This window comes from Colobus angolensis, unplaced genomic scaffold, assembly GCF_000951035.1.
Source record: "Colobus angolensis palliatus isolate OR3802 unplaced genomic scaffold, Cang.pa_1.0 Scaffold55, whole genome shotgun sequence".
NCBI lineage: Eukaryota > Metazoa > Chordata > Mammalia > Primates > Cercopithecidae > Colobus > Colobus angolensis.
Window position 1 is genome coordinate 131,530 of NW_012119043.1, and position 15,381 is coordinate 146,910.

The 15,381-nt window shown below is 53.4% G+C and overlaps 1 protein-coding gene across 1 annotated transcript in view; it reads right to left on the reverse strand.

Moving 5' to 3' along the window:
- The window catches only part of ADCY9 (adenylate cyclase 9), a 170,634-nt gene that overhangs the window by 18,822 nt on the left and 136,431 nt on the right, over nt 1-15,381 (reverse strand). The window contains exons 4-7 of the mRNA XM_011961313.1: nt 12,142-12,246; nt 10,882-11,099; nt 7,726-7,828; nt 1,398-1,606 (exon numbers count right to left, since the gene is read on the reverse strand). Coding sequence (XP_011816703.1) covers nt 1,398-1,606; nt 7,726-7,828; nt 10,882-11,099; nt 12,142-12,246 — 635 coding nt within the window. The remainder of the gene's footprint in view (nt 1-1,397; nt 1,607-7,725; nt 7,829-10,881; nt 11,100-12,141; nt 12,247-15,381) is intronic.

Below are 15,381 nucleotides of genomic sequence, written 5' to 3' on the forward strand. Positions count from 1 at the left end.
AGTGAGCCGAGATCGTGCCACTGCACTCCAGCCTGGGCGACAGAGCGAGACTCCGTTTCAAAAAAAAAAAAAAAAAGCTGATCTTTTTAAAGAGGAAAAACAAACCAACCAGGGGCCTGAGGATGTCTGGTTTGGGTTCTGGGGAAGCAGGCCCTGGAAGGGCTTTCGGACAACGGCTCCTTTGGGAGGGGTCCCCAGAAGCACAAGAGGGCACTGAGGTAGGACGGGAGGCTGTGCCAGGAAGAGGGCTGCTCGCTGTAGGCGATGGGACGTGAGCCCAGAGAGTTCTGGGAAACAGTGAGCACGTGCCACAGACAGCATGACCCATGGCGAAAGGGTCCTGGGTACAGCACAGGTGGGAGGGAGGAGGCAGGAATCCCGGCCTGCCCACCTCAGATGGGAGAAGCCAGCATTCCGGAGCTTCGGGCCAGACTCAAAGCCATTCGTCTCTGCCCTGGGATGTTGGATAAGGGCAGCAGACGCTCAAGGTCAGGGCTGCCTCCCCATGTCTGTTTGAAGCCCAGCTCCTGGGCACAGTTGCTAGTGGGACTCTGCTAGGCTGGCAGCCATCCTGTTGAGGGTGACAGGACCACGAAAGGGGCTTGTGGTGCCCAGGATGGGGACCACGCAGGGCCACCTGCCTGCTCAGGAATGCTGAGACACTGCAAGACCCCTCAGGGAGCCGGGCTGGTCCCAAGGGCCCGCCGGCTTCCCCAAGACGCACCTGTGGTCTGTTTGGAGCCTCTGTCCCCTTTAATGTGAGCTTTTTATTATTGGGCTGAATGAGTTCTTTATCCATTCTAGATGTTAGACCTTGTCCGAGGCCTGATCTGCAAATGTTCCCTCCCATTCTGCGGGTTCTTTTGCTTTCCTGATGTTCTTTGCAGCACAACGGCTTAACTTTTGATGAAGTTGAGCTTGTCTCTTCTTTCTTCTGCTGGCGTCATACCCAAGAGACCACTGCCTGAGGCAAGCACACGGAGATGCTGCTATGGGTCTATGTTTGGCTCCTGCACTCGAAGAGGCGCCTGCTGACCCAGCCCCGCCTATCATCTGCCCCGACTCATGTATTTTCCTTTCCTTCCTCCAGATCATTTCCTATCTTCTTACCTTCTCCTCTGCAGTCTCTCACCCTGGAGATCCGGGGACGAGCTGGCAGCAGTCGGGGCTGTGGGGCACTGCCCCCTCCAGTGAGGAGGTCCCCCGCATCCGGGCCAATGTGAGGGAGGGAGGATGCCGGGGCACAGGGCCGGGGGAGGACACGGGGGCCCATCTCCAGAAATCAGCCAGCAGGGACAGCTGGCTGGAGACCAGTCCAACTGCTCAGCCATAAGCCATAGAGCCAGAAGAGGGAGCTAACGGCTCAGAGCTGGAGAGCCAGCCCACGCGGCGCTTACCTGATGGACACTGCGAGGGACAGCACCTCCAGCAGCAGGGCCGCGCTGAAGACAGCCAGGGCGGCGGGTGGGGGAGGAGTGGTGGCCGCCTCGTACTTCAGGAAGCAGGTGGCGGACAGCGTCAGAAACACTGTGGTCGACAGAAACACATCCAGGAGGGAGCTGAAGGTGGGACTAGCAAACGTCTTCACAGGGGAGTTCTTTATGACCTGTTTGGAGCAGGAGTGGAGCAGAATGACTGGGTGGCCACGGGCGGCCAGGAGTGCAGTTCGGATGGAGAAACAGGCAACACATGCTGAGCGCTGCTGCTCCGGGCCAGGCACGGGGCGGGAAGGCTCACGGAGGGCTGTCTCACTCTACTACCCCATTTAATACTAGGGAGTCCAAGGCACAAAGAAGTTAAACTTGTCCAGGGGGCCGGGCACGGTGGCTCACGCCTATAATCCCCACACTTGGGGGAGGCTGAGGCAGGAGGGTCGTTGGAGCCCAGGAGTTCAACGCCAGCCTGAGTAACACAGTGAGACCCCATCTCTACAAAAAATTTTAAAATTAGCCAGGCATGGCAGTGCATGACTGTGGTCCCAGCTACTCAGGAGGCTGAGGCAGGAGGATCGTGTGAACCCAGGAGTTTGAGGCTGCAGTGAGCTATAATCATGCCCCTGCACTCCAGCTTGGGCAACAGAGAGAGACTCTGTCTACCAAAAATAAAATAATTAGCCAGGCCTAGTGGTTTGTGCCTGTAGTCCCAGGTACTTGGGGGGCTGAGGTGGGAGGATTGCTTGAGCCCAGGAGTTTGAAGCTGCAGTGAACTATGATCACACCACTGCAGAATGATACCCTGTTTCCGAAAAACAAACAAACAAACAAACAAAAAAACCCTGCCAGGGTCACAGAACAACTGATTATGACCCAGCACATTCTCACAGACACATTACATATTTAGCTGAAAGATGAGTTACTGACTGGCGCAGGTGAGTTCTCTGCATCTGGAAGGCAGTTGCACGACAGTAATGTGCAGGGAGGTCCTGCTGCGTGGCGGAGTCCCAGGTTCAGCAGGTGTGAAAGGGGGCTTCATGGCGGAACTGGCTGAGGGGGAGTTAAGCGGCACATCGTCGCCTGGGAACCTACGGGGACTGGCTCTGTGCTTGGGGCCGGGACTTACACGAAATGATGCCCTTGGGCAGCTCACAGCGGGAGGTGGGAGGGTCAGGGAGAGGAAACACAGGCAGGTGTGCCGAGTACACTAGAGAGGCCTGCACCAGTGTTCGGCAGTGGAGGGGGAGAAATAATGATGCTGACATGTCCAAGAGGTGTACCAGGCCCAGGCCCTGCAGGGCTCTGCGGGGGTGCGATCTCCACTGATGCTCACAACACCCCACGGGCAGGAACCACCACCCATCTCGGGGTACAGATTGGGAGGCCAAGGCCAGGGGCTACCCCGAGGGCACACAGTGAACGAGGAGCCAGGCCAGGACTTGGTGTGGACCGGTTGACTCCTGAGTGTGCCCCTAACCTAGAGGAAGGAGCAGGACCCAAAGGCAGAGGCTGTGATTGGGAGAGGGAGGGACGCAGAAAGTTCAGCTCCTTTCCATTTGGCCTTGCAACCTTCTGGCAACCCAAGAGGCCATGGGTGTCCACTCAGCATCCCAGCCGGGCTCGGGGCTGGGGGCGGGGGCTGGAGACGCAGGGAGCGGAAAGGTCTCATGGCAGCCCTGGGTGCAGTGTGCGTTCCGTGGGACAAACCAGCTCCAGGTGTCTTGACCACTCCCAGGAACCAGGCGGGAGGGGAGGAGGGGGAGTTTGGACGGTGTGAGCAGGGCTGCCAGTCAGCCCTGATGCCAGGCTGGACCCCGCCAGGGCAACCTGGGGGTGGGGTTTGGTTCCAAATTCCCTCCAAGGAACCCAGAGGCTCTGTAGGTGTGCGTGTGCCCCGGAAGGGCCAGTCCGGTCCCAACCCTGGAGTCCCCTCAGAAGCTGTAGGAATTTCTCTTTTTTTCGGGGGCGGCGGGGACAGAGTCTCACTGTTACCAGGCTGGAGTGCAGCGGCGCGATCTCGCCTCACTGCAACCTCCACCTCCCGGGTTCAAGCAATTCTCCTGCCTCAACCTCCAGAGTAGCTGGAACTACAGGCGTGCAGTACCACGCCCGGCTAGTTTTTGTACTATTAGGAGAGACGGGATTTCACCAAGTCGGCCAGAATGGCTCTCTCTCCTTTTTTTTTTTTTTTTTGAGACGGAGTCTCGCTCTGTCGCCCGGGCTGGAGTGCAGTGGCCGGATCTCAGCTCACTGCAAGCTCCGCCTCCCGGGTTTACGCCATTCTCCTGCCTCAGCCTCCCGAGTAGCTGGGACTACAGGCGCCTGCCACCACGCCCGGCTAGTTTTTGTACTATTAGGAGAGACGGGATTTCACCAAGTCGGCCAGAATGGCTCTCTCTCCTTTTTTTTTTTTTTTTTTGAGACGGAGTCTCGCTCTGTCGCCCGGGCTGGAGTGCAGTGGCCGGATCTCAGCTCACTGCAAGCTCCGCCTCCCGGGTTTACGCCATTCTCCTGCCTCAGCCTCCCGAGTAGCTGGGACTACAGGCGCCTGCCACCACGCCCGGCTAATTTTTTGTATTTTTAGTAGAAACAGGGTTTCACCGTGTTAGCCAGGATGGTCTCAATCTCCTGACCTGGTGATCTGCCCGTCTCGGCCTCCCAAAGTGCTGGGATTACAGGTGTGAGCTACTGTGCCCGGCCAGGTGTGGGAATTTCAGGGGTGACACTGCCCGTGCCCACCCGCCTTGGCAGAAGCACACGCACATCCCCCTTCTCTGGGGCTCCATCTAGTGCCCATCAGGGGTCCCAGTCAGGGCCAGGTGCACGCATGTCCCCCGAGACCTCACTGCCTTGCCCACATGTGAGGCCAGAAGGTTTCCACACAGGCTGCTGTCCTTCCGAGAGCCCACACCTCCCACCTTCCAAGCCAAGAGCTCGCGTGTAGGGCCTTTCTGTCTTGGGGCTACTGTCTCCTCTGCAGAACTGCCCCATCCATGGACGCTGGCAGAGGCCCCGCTCCTCCCTCCACCTCCCTTGTGGTCTCTCCTGCCTGCCCTGCTGCCTCCCAGAGACACCTGTCCCGGCCCCAGCCTCTCCCTCTGGGCCACCCCTGGCCCTGATGCCAGCGGCTCCCCAGGCCCACCTGTCCTACCCCTGTGCATCCTGGCAGCGCCGCCTGTCCCAGTCCCACCGAGAATGATGCTCCTCCACGTCATGACACTCTTTTGCCCTCTCTCCCGGTGCGCTCCAAACCCAGGGACAGTGCCACTGGCTCTGCCCTGCTCACTGCCCACATCCCAGGGCCTCCGGGTGTGGCCGTTCCACCACCTCAGAGCGCAGGCTCTGCGGCGGGGCTGCCAGGGCTCAAGTCACTCTGCCATGACTAGCTGTGATACCCACCCAGCCATACCTCAGTCTCTCTATCCAAAACCAGAGATAAACCAGTACTTGCACCTTGTGGGCGGTGGGATGTTAGGCTAGGAACGCACCCATGTGGAGCCCTCAGCACGATGAGTCCACACACGCAGGCCAGCTGGGAGGCTCCCTTGTCCCAGTATCTGTCCTTTCCTACCCACCGGGACCCTGTGGCCACCTGCCCTGAGTTTCGGTAACAGCCTCCCACCTGTCATGTGGCCTCCTGTCTTGTCCACGCTCTTATCACCCTCCAAAACTCAGCTGATACATGTTTTTCTTTTTTCTTTTTTTTTTTTTTGGGACAGAGTTTCACTCTTCTTGCCCAGGCTGGAGTGCAATGGTGTGGTCTCAGCTCACTGCAACCTCCGCCTCCCAGGTTCAAGCGATTCTCCTGTCTCAGTTTCCCAAGTAGCTGGGATTACAGGCACCCACCACCATATCTGGCTAAGTTTTGTGTTTTCAGTAGAGATGGGGTTTCACCATGTTGGCCAGGCTGGTCTCAAACTCCTGACCTCAGGCAATCCGCCCACCTCAGCCTCCCAAAGTGCTGGGATTACAGGCGTGAGCCACCGCACCCGGCCATGTTTTTTTTCTTTTTGTTGGAAGAGACACGGTCTCACTATGTTGCTCAGCCTGGTCTGTCTCCTGGCCTCAAGGGATCCTCCTGCCTCCGCTTCCTGAGTAATTGGGATTACAGGTGTGAGCTGTGTGATCTTAAAACACAACCTGTTCCAGATCCTTCAACAGCTCCCCGTGGCCTTTGGCATAAAGTCCACGGTGTGGGAGCCATAAACTAGCCCCTGCCACCTCCTGCCACTCCCGGATGCACCGGGCTCTTTGGTATCTCTAACGTTTGTGGGTGCTTGGCCCACTCTCCAGAATGTTCCCTCATTCCTACATTCCATTAATTCCTAGTCTTCCCACCAAGGCAAACTCAGGAGTTCCCCCCTTGGGACCCCAGCCTGGGCTTGGTGCCTCACCGTGCGCTGGGAGGGCATTTGCAGACCTCCAGCTTTGGATGTTGTTTCTAATTCCTCCTCCCTATCAGGCCACATCTTTCCCCCTTCCCCAGCATCAAGAACAGTCCCTGGCAGAGCAGAGGCTGAGCGTACATTTGGCGCCTTTAGGAAGGGATGGCAGAGGTGTCTGCTGTTTGGGAGGTTCAGCAGTGCAGGGCGAGAAGCGGCCCAGACGCCTGGCTTGGCAGCCAGACTGCTCGTGTCCAACCATGGCTATGGGACCACGGCCACCTGTTCAGCCTTTCTCAGCCTCAGCTTTCTCTTTGGTAAAATGAGGATAATCATCAGCTTCCCTACAGCACTGCTATGAGGATTAAATGACATGATATTGTGCCTTACAGGCCACCAACCAGCCAATATGCAAGTCCACTCCAGGTGTCTGGGACATTAACGGATATTCACTGTCCCTTGGAGGCTGACGGAAGGGGGCACCTGCCACCCCATGAGGCATAAACTGGCTTTACCAGGCTCACCAGGGTCTTTCTAGAGCCCAGGCCAGGACACCACAGAGTTTAATGAAGACCTGCTGGAGGAACCAAGGGAATCAGAATGAGAAATCCCTTTTGTTCTGGGTGGGGAGGGCACCCACTCTTGAGTTGGGAACACTGAGAGGTTAGGTTTGGGCCTGGAGGAGAGAATGCAGTCAGAAGGCCGCCAGGATTCAAACCAGGCTCTACGTTCTTGTATTATTCCTTCCAGCAAGTCCCTACAGAGCACTGTGAGCGTGGGGACTGTGCTGGAGGCTGTGAGAAGGGGCTGGAGGAGAGAGACTGGGGTCCTACCTCATAGAGCTGAGCATCTAGGGAGGGGGGAACACGAATCCAGAACCACACAAGATTCCAAAATGGGACACACATGGAGAAGGAAGTGTATGAAGGGAAGTACAATCCAGTCTGGGGTCAGGGAGAGCTTCTTGGAGGAAGTGGGATTGGGTGAAGGTGGTGGGGGCAGGGGAGGAAACGTGGAGCTGGAGTTACAGAGGTGAAGGCCTCCTGGGTCCTTCTCAGGGGAAGAACGCAGGGAGGGCAACAGGTAGAGAAGAGCCTCACCCAAGACTCCAGGACAGGTGGGGCGGGAGCTCCCTTTCCAGGACAGGTGGGGGGGGGACCCCCTTTCCAGGGTAGGTGTGGGGGGCCCTTCCAGGGTAGGTGGGGACCCCCTTTCCAGGGCAGGTGGGGGCCCCCTTTCCAGGGCAGGTTGGGGGGGTCCCTTCCAGGGCAGGTGTGGGGGGGTTCCCTTTCAGGAGAGGTGGGCGCGGTCCCTTCCAACACTGGGGATAGCCACAGAGTCCTGGAGACGCCACCGCAGAGGAAAGGGTCTACTAATGGCGAGGCTGCACTTTAAGACAAAGGGCTAAAGAAAGGTTTTTTTCCTCCTTTGCAAAGAGACATTTCTTTTTTTTTTTTTTTGAGATAGAGTCTCGCTCTGTCGCCCGGGCTGGAGTGCAGTGGCCGGATCTCAGCTCACTGCAAGCTCCGCCTCCCTAGTTTACACCATTCTCCTGCCTCAGCCTCCGGAGTAGCTGGGACTACAGGTGCCCGCCATCTTGCCCGGCTAGTTTTTTGTATTTTTTTAGTAGAGACGGGGTTTCACCGTGTTAGCCAGGATGGTCTTGATCTCCTGACCTCGTGATCCGCCCGTCTCGGCCTCCCAAAGTGCTGGGATTACAGGCTTGAGCCACCGCGCCCGGCCGCAAAGAGACATTTCACGTACAGTTGCCACTCAGGATTTACAGAGTGTGGGAAATGAATATTAGCCTTCATGTTCCCATCCCTTGCTAAAACACAAAACTAACAGTGAATGACCCTGTGAGAACAAGACACATTCTTCAGTAAAAGCACAAGGAGAAAAGAACACACCTCTTCTTGATAGCTGGTCCTGTAGGATCGCTCCAGCTCCTGATCCAGGAAGTTCAGGCTGAACTGATTAATGGGCGGCTTAAAAAAATAATCTTTCATCAGGCTGGAAGACACAACAAATGCAGTCGATCAGTTCCCAGCACCATCACTGTACCGATGTTTTCAGATCACAATTAGCGACCAAAACGCTGCTCATTAGGTCACTACAACAGCTGCGTCTCAAAGTGTCCGCAGACCAGACGCCGCTCAGCTGCCCCTTGTTCAAACAGATCTCTGGAAAGTCCTCTGTGCCTCTAAGCATAATCATCTTTTGTGTTCCACCTCCATTAAAGAATGACCATCCACCATGATTATAACACACATCATCGGAACCTTGGGTTTTTGGGGGTTTTTTTGAGGCAGGGTCTCACCCCGTCGCCCAGGCTGGAGTGCAGTGGCACGGCAATCTCGGTTCACTGCAACCTCTGCCTCCCAACTTCAAGCGATTCTCCTGCCTCAGGCTCCCGAGTAGCTGGGATTACAGGCGCCCGCCACCACACCCGGCTAATTTTTGTATTTTTTAGTAGACGCAGGGTTTCACCAGGTTGGTTAGGCTGGTCTCGAACTCCTGGGCTTAAGAGATCTCCCCGTCTTGGCCTCCCAAAGTGCTGGGGTGACAGACATGAGCCGCTGAGGTTTGTTTTTGAAAACACATTCCTCATGTCCAGGATTCAGAGATGAAAGCAGCTTTTCTGTTCTGTGAAACAGTCTTTGGTGAAGAACACACAGATCACTGTGCTGAGAGTACTTACGCGGATTTGGAGGCTTCAAATGAAACCATAATTCAGAACCGGCGGTCCTGTCATTCAGAGTACTGACAGTAATTGCCACCATAAAAGCTAACAGGTTGTTATCACAAAATTGTGTTTATAGTTAGCGTAATTTTGGTGCTATTGTCACATATGCAGATTGCATGTGAAACCTGCAAAATGATAAAGCTCAGTGATTTTAATAGCAGGGAAATCAAACCCGCTTTCCATGACTCTTTCGTTCATTTATGAAATGCCAGCAAATAGTAATATCCTTTCTATACTGCAGAAAATTACTAGAAACTAAGGGAATGTTAACATGATTTCAGAAAGCAAATATAGCTGTGTTAGCCTCTCTCCCTCATACAGCGACTATCAGAAGTAAATTAGATGAGGTTGGGCGTGTGGGCTCATCCTTGTAATCCCAGCACTTTGGGAGGCCGAGGCAGGCGGATCACCTGAGGTCAGGAGCGCGAGACCAGCCTGGCCAACATGGTGAAACCCCATTTCTACTAAAAACACAAAAATTAGCCGGGCATGGTGGCAGGTGCCTGTAATTCCAGCTACTCGGGCGGCTGAGGCAGGAGAATCGCTTGAACCCAGGAGACGGAGCGTGCAGTGAGCCGAGATCGCGCCACTGTACTCCAGCCTGGGCAACAGAGCAAGACTACATCTCAAAAAAAAAAAAAAAGAAAGAAAGAAAAAGAAAAAATGAGGTAAATCAGGTGAAATACGTCAAGTGCCTCACGTGCACCGAACACAAAGTAGAGCTCATCACGTGCGCCCCGTCCTCTCCTTGCAGCACAGCGGGCACTCTCCTTTCTGTGACACGTATCCAGTAACTTCCTACATCCTCCTACTCAGAAGAGAAATAATTCTGTCCCGGGACATTGACCCTCTCTCCTCCCGACTCAGGGACTGTGGATGGAGAGAAGAGCCACCACACTGCTGCAGAGAGGACATGCACAAGGCCACATTTTAGCAGCCAAGTGGCAGAAGTGGCCCTGCTATAAGCTGTGCTGCTCCATTTATTTATTTACTATTTATTTTTTGAGACAGAGTCCCGCTCTGTTGTCCAGGCTGGAGCGCAGTGGCGCGATCTTGGCTCACCGCAGCCTCTGCCTCCCAGGTTCAAGCGATTCTCCTAGCTCAGTCTCCTGAGTAGCTGGGATTACAGGCACCTGCCACCATGCCCGGCTAATTTTTGTATTTTCAGTCGAGACGGGGGTTTCACCTTGTTGGCCAGGCTGGTCTTGAACTCCTGACTTCAGGTGATCTACCTGCCTCGGCCTCCCAAAGTGCTAGGATTACAGGCGTGAGCCACCGCGCCCGGCTGAAAATCACCCTTTGAGGCATCATAGTGAAGACTGAGGCAAGAATCATCCGTGAATGCTAAATGTAGGGAATTCTGATGGGGAATGAAATATTTACAAGATCTTCAAGTATCTTCCCACAGATTGCTTATTAGTCATAAGAGGAAGATAACAACCTTAGATCAGAGAACCTGGCACCACCTTGCTAATTAATCAAAATTAGTATCACTAATGAGGAACACACGGGCACTGCGTGTCCCTGGAAAGGACACCCTGAGAAGGACACAGCATCCCTTCTGCAGTCTCTGCCTGGCCAGAGGGAGAGCCTGAATCCAACCAACCCAACTTCAGGAATATTTGATAAAAGGACTGGCCTGTATATTTCAAAACGTAAACATTAGGCCGGGCACAGGTTCACACCTGTAATCCCAGCACTTTGGTAGGCCAAGGTGGGCAGATCACCTGAGGCCAAGAGTTCAAGACCTGCCTGGCCAACATGTTAAAAATCTACCTCTACTAAAAACACAAAAATTAGCTGGGCATGGTTGTATGTACCTGTAGTGCCAGCTACCTGAGAGGCTGACGCAGGAGAATCACTTGAACTCGGGAGGCAGAGGTTGCAGTGAGCTGAGATCGAGCCACTGCACTACAGCCTGGGCAACACAGCAAGACCTAGTCTTTAAAAAAAAAAAAAAAAAACCAGGTGTGGTGGCTCACGCCTGTAATCCCAGCTCTCTGGGAGGCTGGGGTAGGTGGATCACCTAGGTCAGGAGTTGGAGACCAGCCTGGCCCACGGGTGAAATTCCGTCTCTATACTAAAAATATAAAAATTAACCAGGCATGGTGGTGGGCGCCAGTAATCCCAGCTACTCGGGAGGCTGAGGCAGGAGAATCACTTGAACCTGGGAGGTGGAGGCTTCAGTGAGCTAAGATTGCGCCACTGCACTCCAGCCTGGGCGACAGAGCGAGACTCTGTCTTAAAAAAAAAGAAAAAAGAAAAAGGCAGAGTCTTCTGCCTGCAACCTTTGCTTTTTCCCAGATGGCCCCAATCGTACCTGTCTTCTTTGATAACGTCCACAAAGTGGGCGTCCGTTTTCTCCCGGATGTTCTTGAACCTCAGCGGAAGGAGAGCCGACTGGTCCAGGCTCACCCCTGCCCACCTTCCCTTCTCCTGCAAGATCTCACACAGAGAGGTCTGACTGTTGGTGAGCTTCTCCTCTTGGGGAGGGCTCAGAAGCCCGTTCTGAGTTTTGGGATTAGGTCCTCCAGAAGCCTGCCTCGAGACAAAGAGGACGCAGACACGGGAAGTGAAGTGGCACCGGGCACTGGGCACGCACGCCAGTCCCACCCTGACCTCTGCTGCGGGGCCCCACTGCACTGGGCGTAGGACCTTCTGCCCTGCAAGAGCCCCCCAACCCCCTGCGCCTGCAGACCTGCTCCAATCCCAGCCCTGACTACCCGTCTGCTCCTCCCTGTTACCCAATAGCGCCCAGTGGTAATGCTGGGTGTTCAGGCCGCCAGGAAAGTAAGACATGGGAAGAGTTGGTGAGGAGGTGGAGGGGAAGGGAGGAAAGTGAGGAGCCGAGGCCTCCAGAGTCTGTTTAGGCCAGTACCAGGGTTCCGGGGACAGGGTGCATGGGTTGGGGGGCCGGGAGAAGTGTGACAAGGGGTCCAGGGCTGTCAGGGCATAGGAAAGGTGGATGGAAACAGAGGCTTGTGTCGGGGGTGTCCACCGTGGCTGTGGGAAGACACGGGGTGACCTGCGCCCACAATCCTTTGGCAGATGGAGAGCAGATGGAGGATGAGAGCCTGGGCCCCAAGGGAGCCGCCTGCATGAGCCCCCGACAGGCTCTCATGGGTGGGCTCAGTCCTGGTCCTGGTGTCCAAGCCTGGTTTTCCTGGCAGCCTTCCTGCCGCCTGCCCTAACTCCCACACTCTCTCTTCACCGAGCCTTTCTCACCGTGAAGACCCCCTCTTGTCTCCGCCCATCTGTATTCTATCATAAATTGAGTCCACCTTCCAGTACCACAAATTTCCCCCAAAACACTCGAATCCACGCGTTTTAAACCCTTATAGGCCTTTAAAGGCGTCCCGCCCAGCTCCGCCCCTGAGCGCTGGATTCCACGTGGGTTCCTGCTGACCCTCCCACGAGCTCCCTGCCGGTCTCTTCGACACCCAGAGGACCCGTGGGTGCGGAGTGGTGTTACCCAAGAGGAGTTACTCTCAGAACTAAGAAGCCGACAAGACAGGAATGTCACCTTGGGTGGATGCGCCAGGAGAGGAACTGACAGGAACAACAGCCATGAGCTTGTTACCTTGGTGCTGTTTTTATGCTCGTCTTGGCAGCCGTTTTGAGGTGCTCCTCCCTCGGCGCCGGCTTCAGATTTGGGAGCAAATGTGATTCCGCATGAAGGGCAGGTCTAGAGGAAAAACACAGACTGTGGGGACACACCCAGAAACCACGACTGCCCCCACGAATTCAGGCAGGCCCCGCTGTTGCAATCTGCCCTCACGCAGCATGGTGGTGAGCAAGGGGAAGGCGCACAGAACCACTGCGGGAAGAGCCGAAAGCCACCTGTGACAACGGAAACACACAGAAACCCGTGCACGAATGCAACATGACCTGAAACGTGGAACCGGGAATGTTCACCGACTGGACGATGGATCGACAAACTGTGGTCTATTCGAACAACGGGCTGTTAGCCACAAAAAAGATGGAAGCACTGACGCCTGCCGCAGCACGGTGAGGGAGGCCAGACACAGCACAGATATTACGTGATCCCGTCTACGTGAAATATTCAGAAAAGGTGAATCCTTAGAGGGAAAAGGCAGATTCGTGGTGACCAGGCGGGATGGGAGCAGGAAGGGGGAGTGGCTGCTAAGGGGTGTGGGGTTTGCTACGGTTCCAATGTTGGTGTCTCCTCAAGAGTCAGACGCGGAAATCCTAATTCCCAAGGGGATGGCATTGGGGGCACAAAGCCTTGGGAGGTAATTAGGTCATGGGGGACAAGTCTTCAAAATGGGATTAGTGCCCTCATGAAAGAGGCCCCAGAGAAATCCCTCGTCCCTCCCGCCCTGGGAGAAGGCACCATCCGGGAAACAGGAACGGGTCCTCACTGGACACTGAATCTTCTAGGACCTTGATCTCGGACTTCCCAGCCTCCAGAACTGTGAGAAATACATTTCTGTTGTTTAAAAGCCACCTGGTTTGTGGTATTTCAACAGGGTTTCTCTTTGGGATGATAAAAATGTTCTAAAATTGACCATGGTGATGGTTGTACAACCTTTTGCTAAATACACTAAAAACCATTGAACTGTACACTTTAAAAAGATTGATTTTTTAATTTTTTTTGAGACGGAGTTTCACTCTTGTCGCCCAGGCTGGAGTACAGTGGCATGATCTTGGCTCACTGCAACCTCCGCCTCCTGGGTTCAAGTGATTCTCCTGTCTCAGCCTCCCAAGTAGTTGGGATTACAGGCGCCTGCCACCATGCCTGGCTAATTTTTTTGTATTTTTAGTAGAAACGGGGTTTTGCCATGTTGGCCAGGCTGGTCTTGAGCTCCTGACCTCAGGTGATCCACCCATCTCGGCCTCCCAAACTGCTGAGATTACAGGCACGAGCCACCGTGCCTGGCCAAAAAGATCTATGTTATAGTATGTGAATTATATCTCAACAAAGCTGTTATTAAGTAAATAAACTGGTCACCAACTATGCTAGGACACAAATCCAACGTTCTTAAGCTCCGTGTGATGGTGAGCTAGTCTCATAAGATAGGCTAAATAATCAGAGGTACATGATTTCCAGATCTAGGAGTAATTAAAAGTTTATAGGAATTAATGGACCTAGAAAAGAGAAGGCAAGATTTAATACAGGTACACTAAAAAGAGCAAAGCCTTTATTTCTCACAAACTAGGATTCAAACCCTAGTCAAGTACTTACTAGCTAGGAGACTGTTCAAATCACTTTACCTCAGTTCCCTCATCTATAAAACAAGAGTGAAGACATGTTGCTAAGAATGAAATGAAATTAAATGAAATTGGCTGGGTGTGGTGGCTCACATCTGTAATCCCAGCACTTTGGGAGGCTGGAGTGGGAGGATGGCTTGAGTCCAGGAATTTGAGGCCAGCCTGGGCAATATGGCAAAACCTTGCCTCAACAAAAAGTATAAAAATGAGCCTGGCCTGGTGGCGTGTGCCTGTAGTCCCAGCTACTTGCGGGGCTGAGATGGGAGAGCTGTTTGAGTCTGGGAGGTCAAGGCTGCAGTGAGCTTTGATGGTGCCACTGCACTCCAGCCTGGGGCAAGAGAGAAAGACCCTGTCTTAAAAATAATAATAATATGGCCGGGCGCGGTGGCTCAAGCCTGTAATCCCAGCACTTTGGGAGGCCGAGACGGGTGGATCACGAGGTCAGGAGATCGAGACCATCCTGGCTAACACCGTGAAACCCCGTCTCTACTAAAAAATACAAAAAACTAGCCGGGCGAGGTGGCGGGCGCCTGTAGTCCCAGCTACTTGGGAGGCTGAGGCAGGAGAATGGTGTAAACTAGGGAGGCGGAGCTTGCAGTGAGCTGAGATCCGGCCACTGCACTCCAGCCTGGGCGATAGAGCGAGACTCCGTCTCAAAAAAAAAAAAAAAAAAATAATAATAATAATAATAATTAAATAAGTATATATATAGCCTAGCACAGTTCCTGGCATACAGTATAACCTTAATAAACTCATTATTATTATTAATGTGACCCAGTAACCTAGGAACTGTCTAAGAAAGCAACTAACAGCTTCCAATGAAGAAGACAACTGTGGCAAGAAAGATTTTTTTTTTTTTTTAGGACTCAAAAGCAATTTCCTTGCAGCAAGAACTGTGAAACATTGAAATAAATTATGGGAGGCCACACATTATTTTGGAAATTCAAAATAAGTGTCACTACCTAAGGGCAAAGATATGACCCAGGTTGTATTTTAAGTCAAACTGCAGGCCTGTACTATACTAAATAAAAGAAACAAAGATTCTACAGCGTTGTATAGTTTGGGAATCTGATGTAACACACAAGCTAAATTGGAACATTTGTATGCATTCAAAAAATGAAAATATACATGCCAAAACAGCTAGCGAAATCATTAACTAACATATCTGAGCAAATAATGGCATCCACATAACATTTGCTTATAGCTCTTTAAAAACTGACATTAACAGAGGTCAAATGTTCTAGTTGTCAATAACATACAGTGAGTCTATCTGAAAGTATCTCTTGGTATTGACTGGCAGAGTTAAACTTCTAAACATTTTGTTGGCGTGCTGGCTCACACCTGTAATCCCAGAACTTTGGGAGGTTGAGGCGGGAGGATCGCTTGAGGACAGGAGTTCAAGACCAGCCTGGGCAACATAGGGAGAGCTTGTCTCGATCAAAAATAAAACAAATTAGCTGAGCGTGATGGCACCTGCCTGTGGCCCTAGTTACTTGGGAGGCTGAGGCAGGAGGATTGCTTGAGCTCAGGAAGTCAAGGCTGCAGTGAACTGTGACTGTGCCACTGCACTACAGCGTGGGTGACAGAG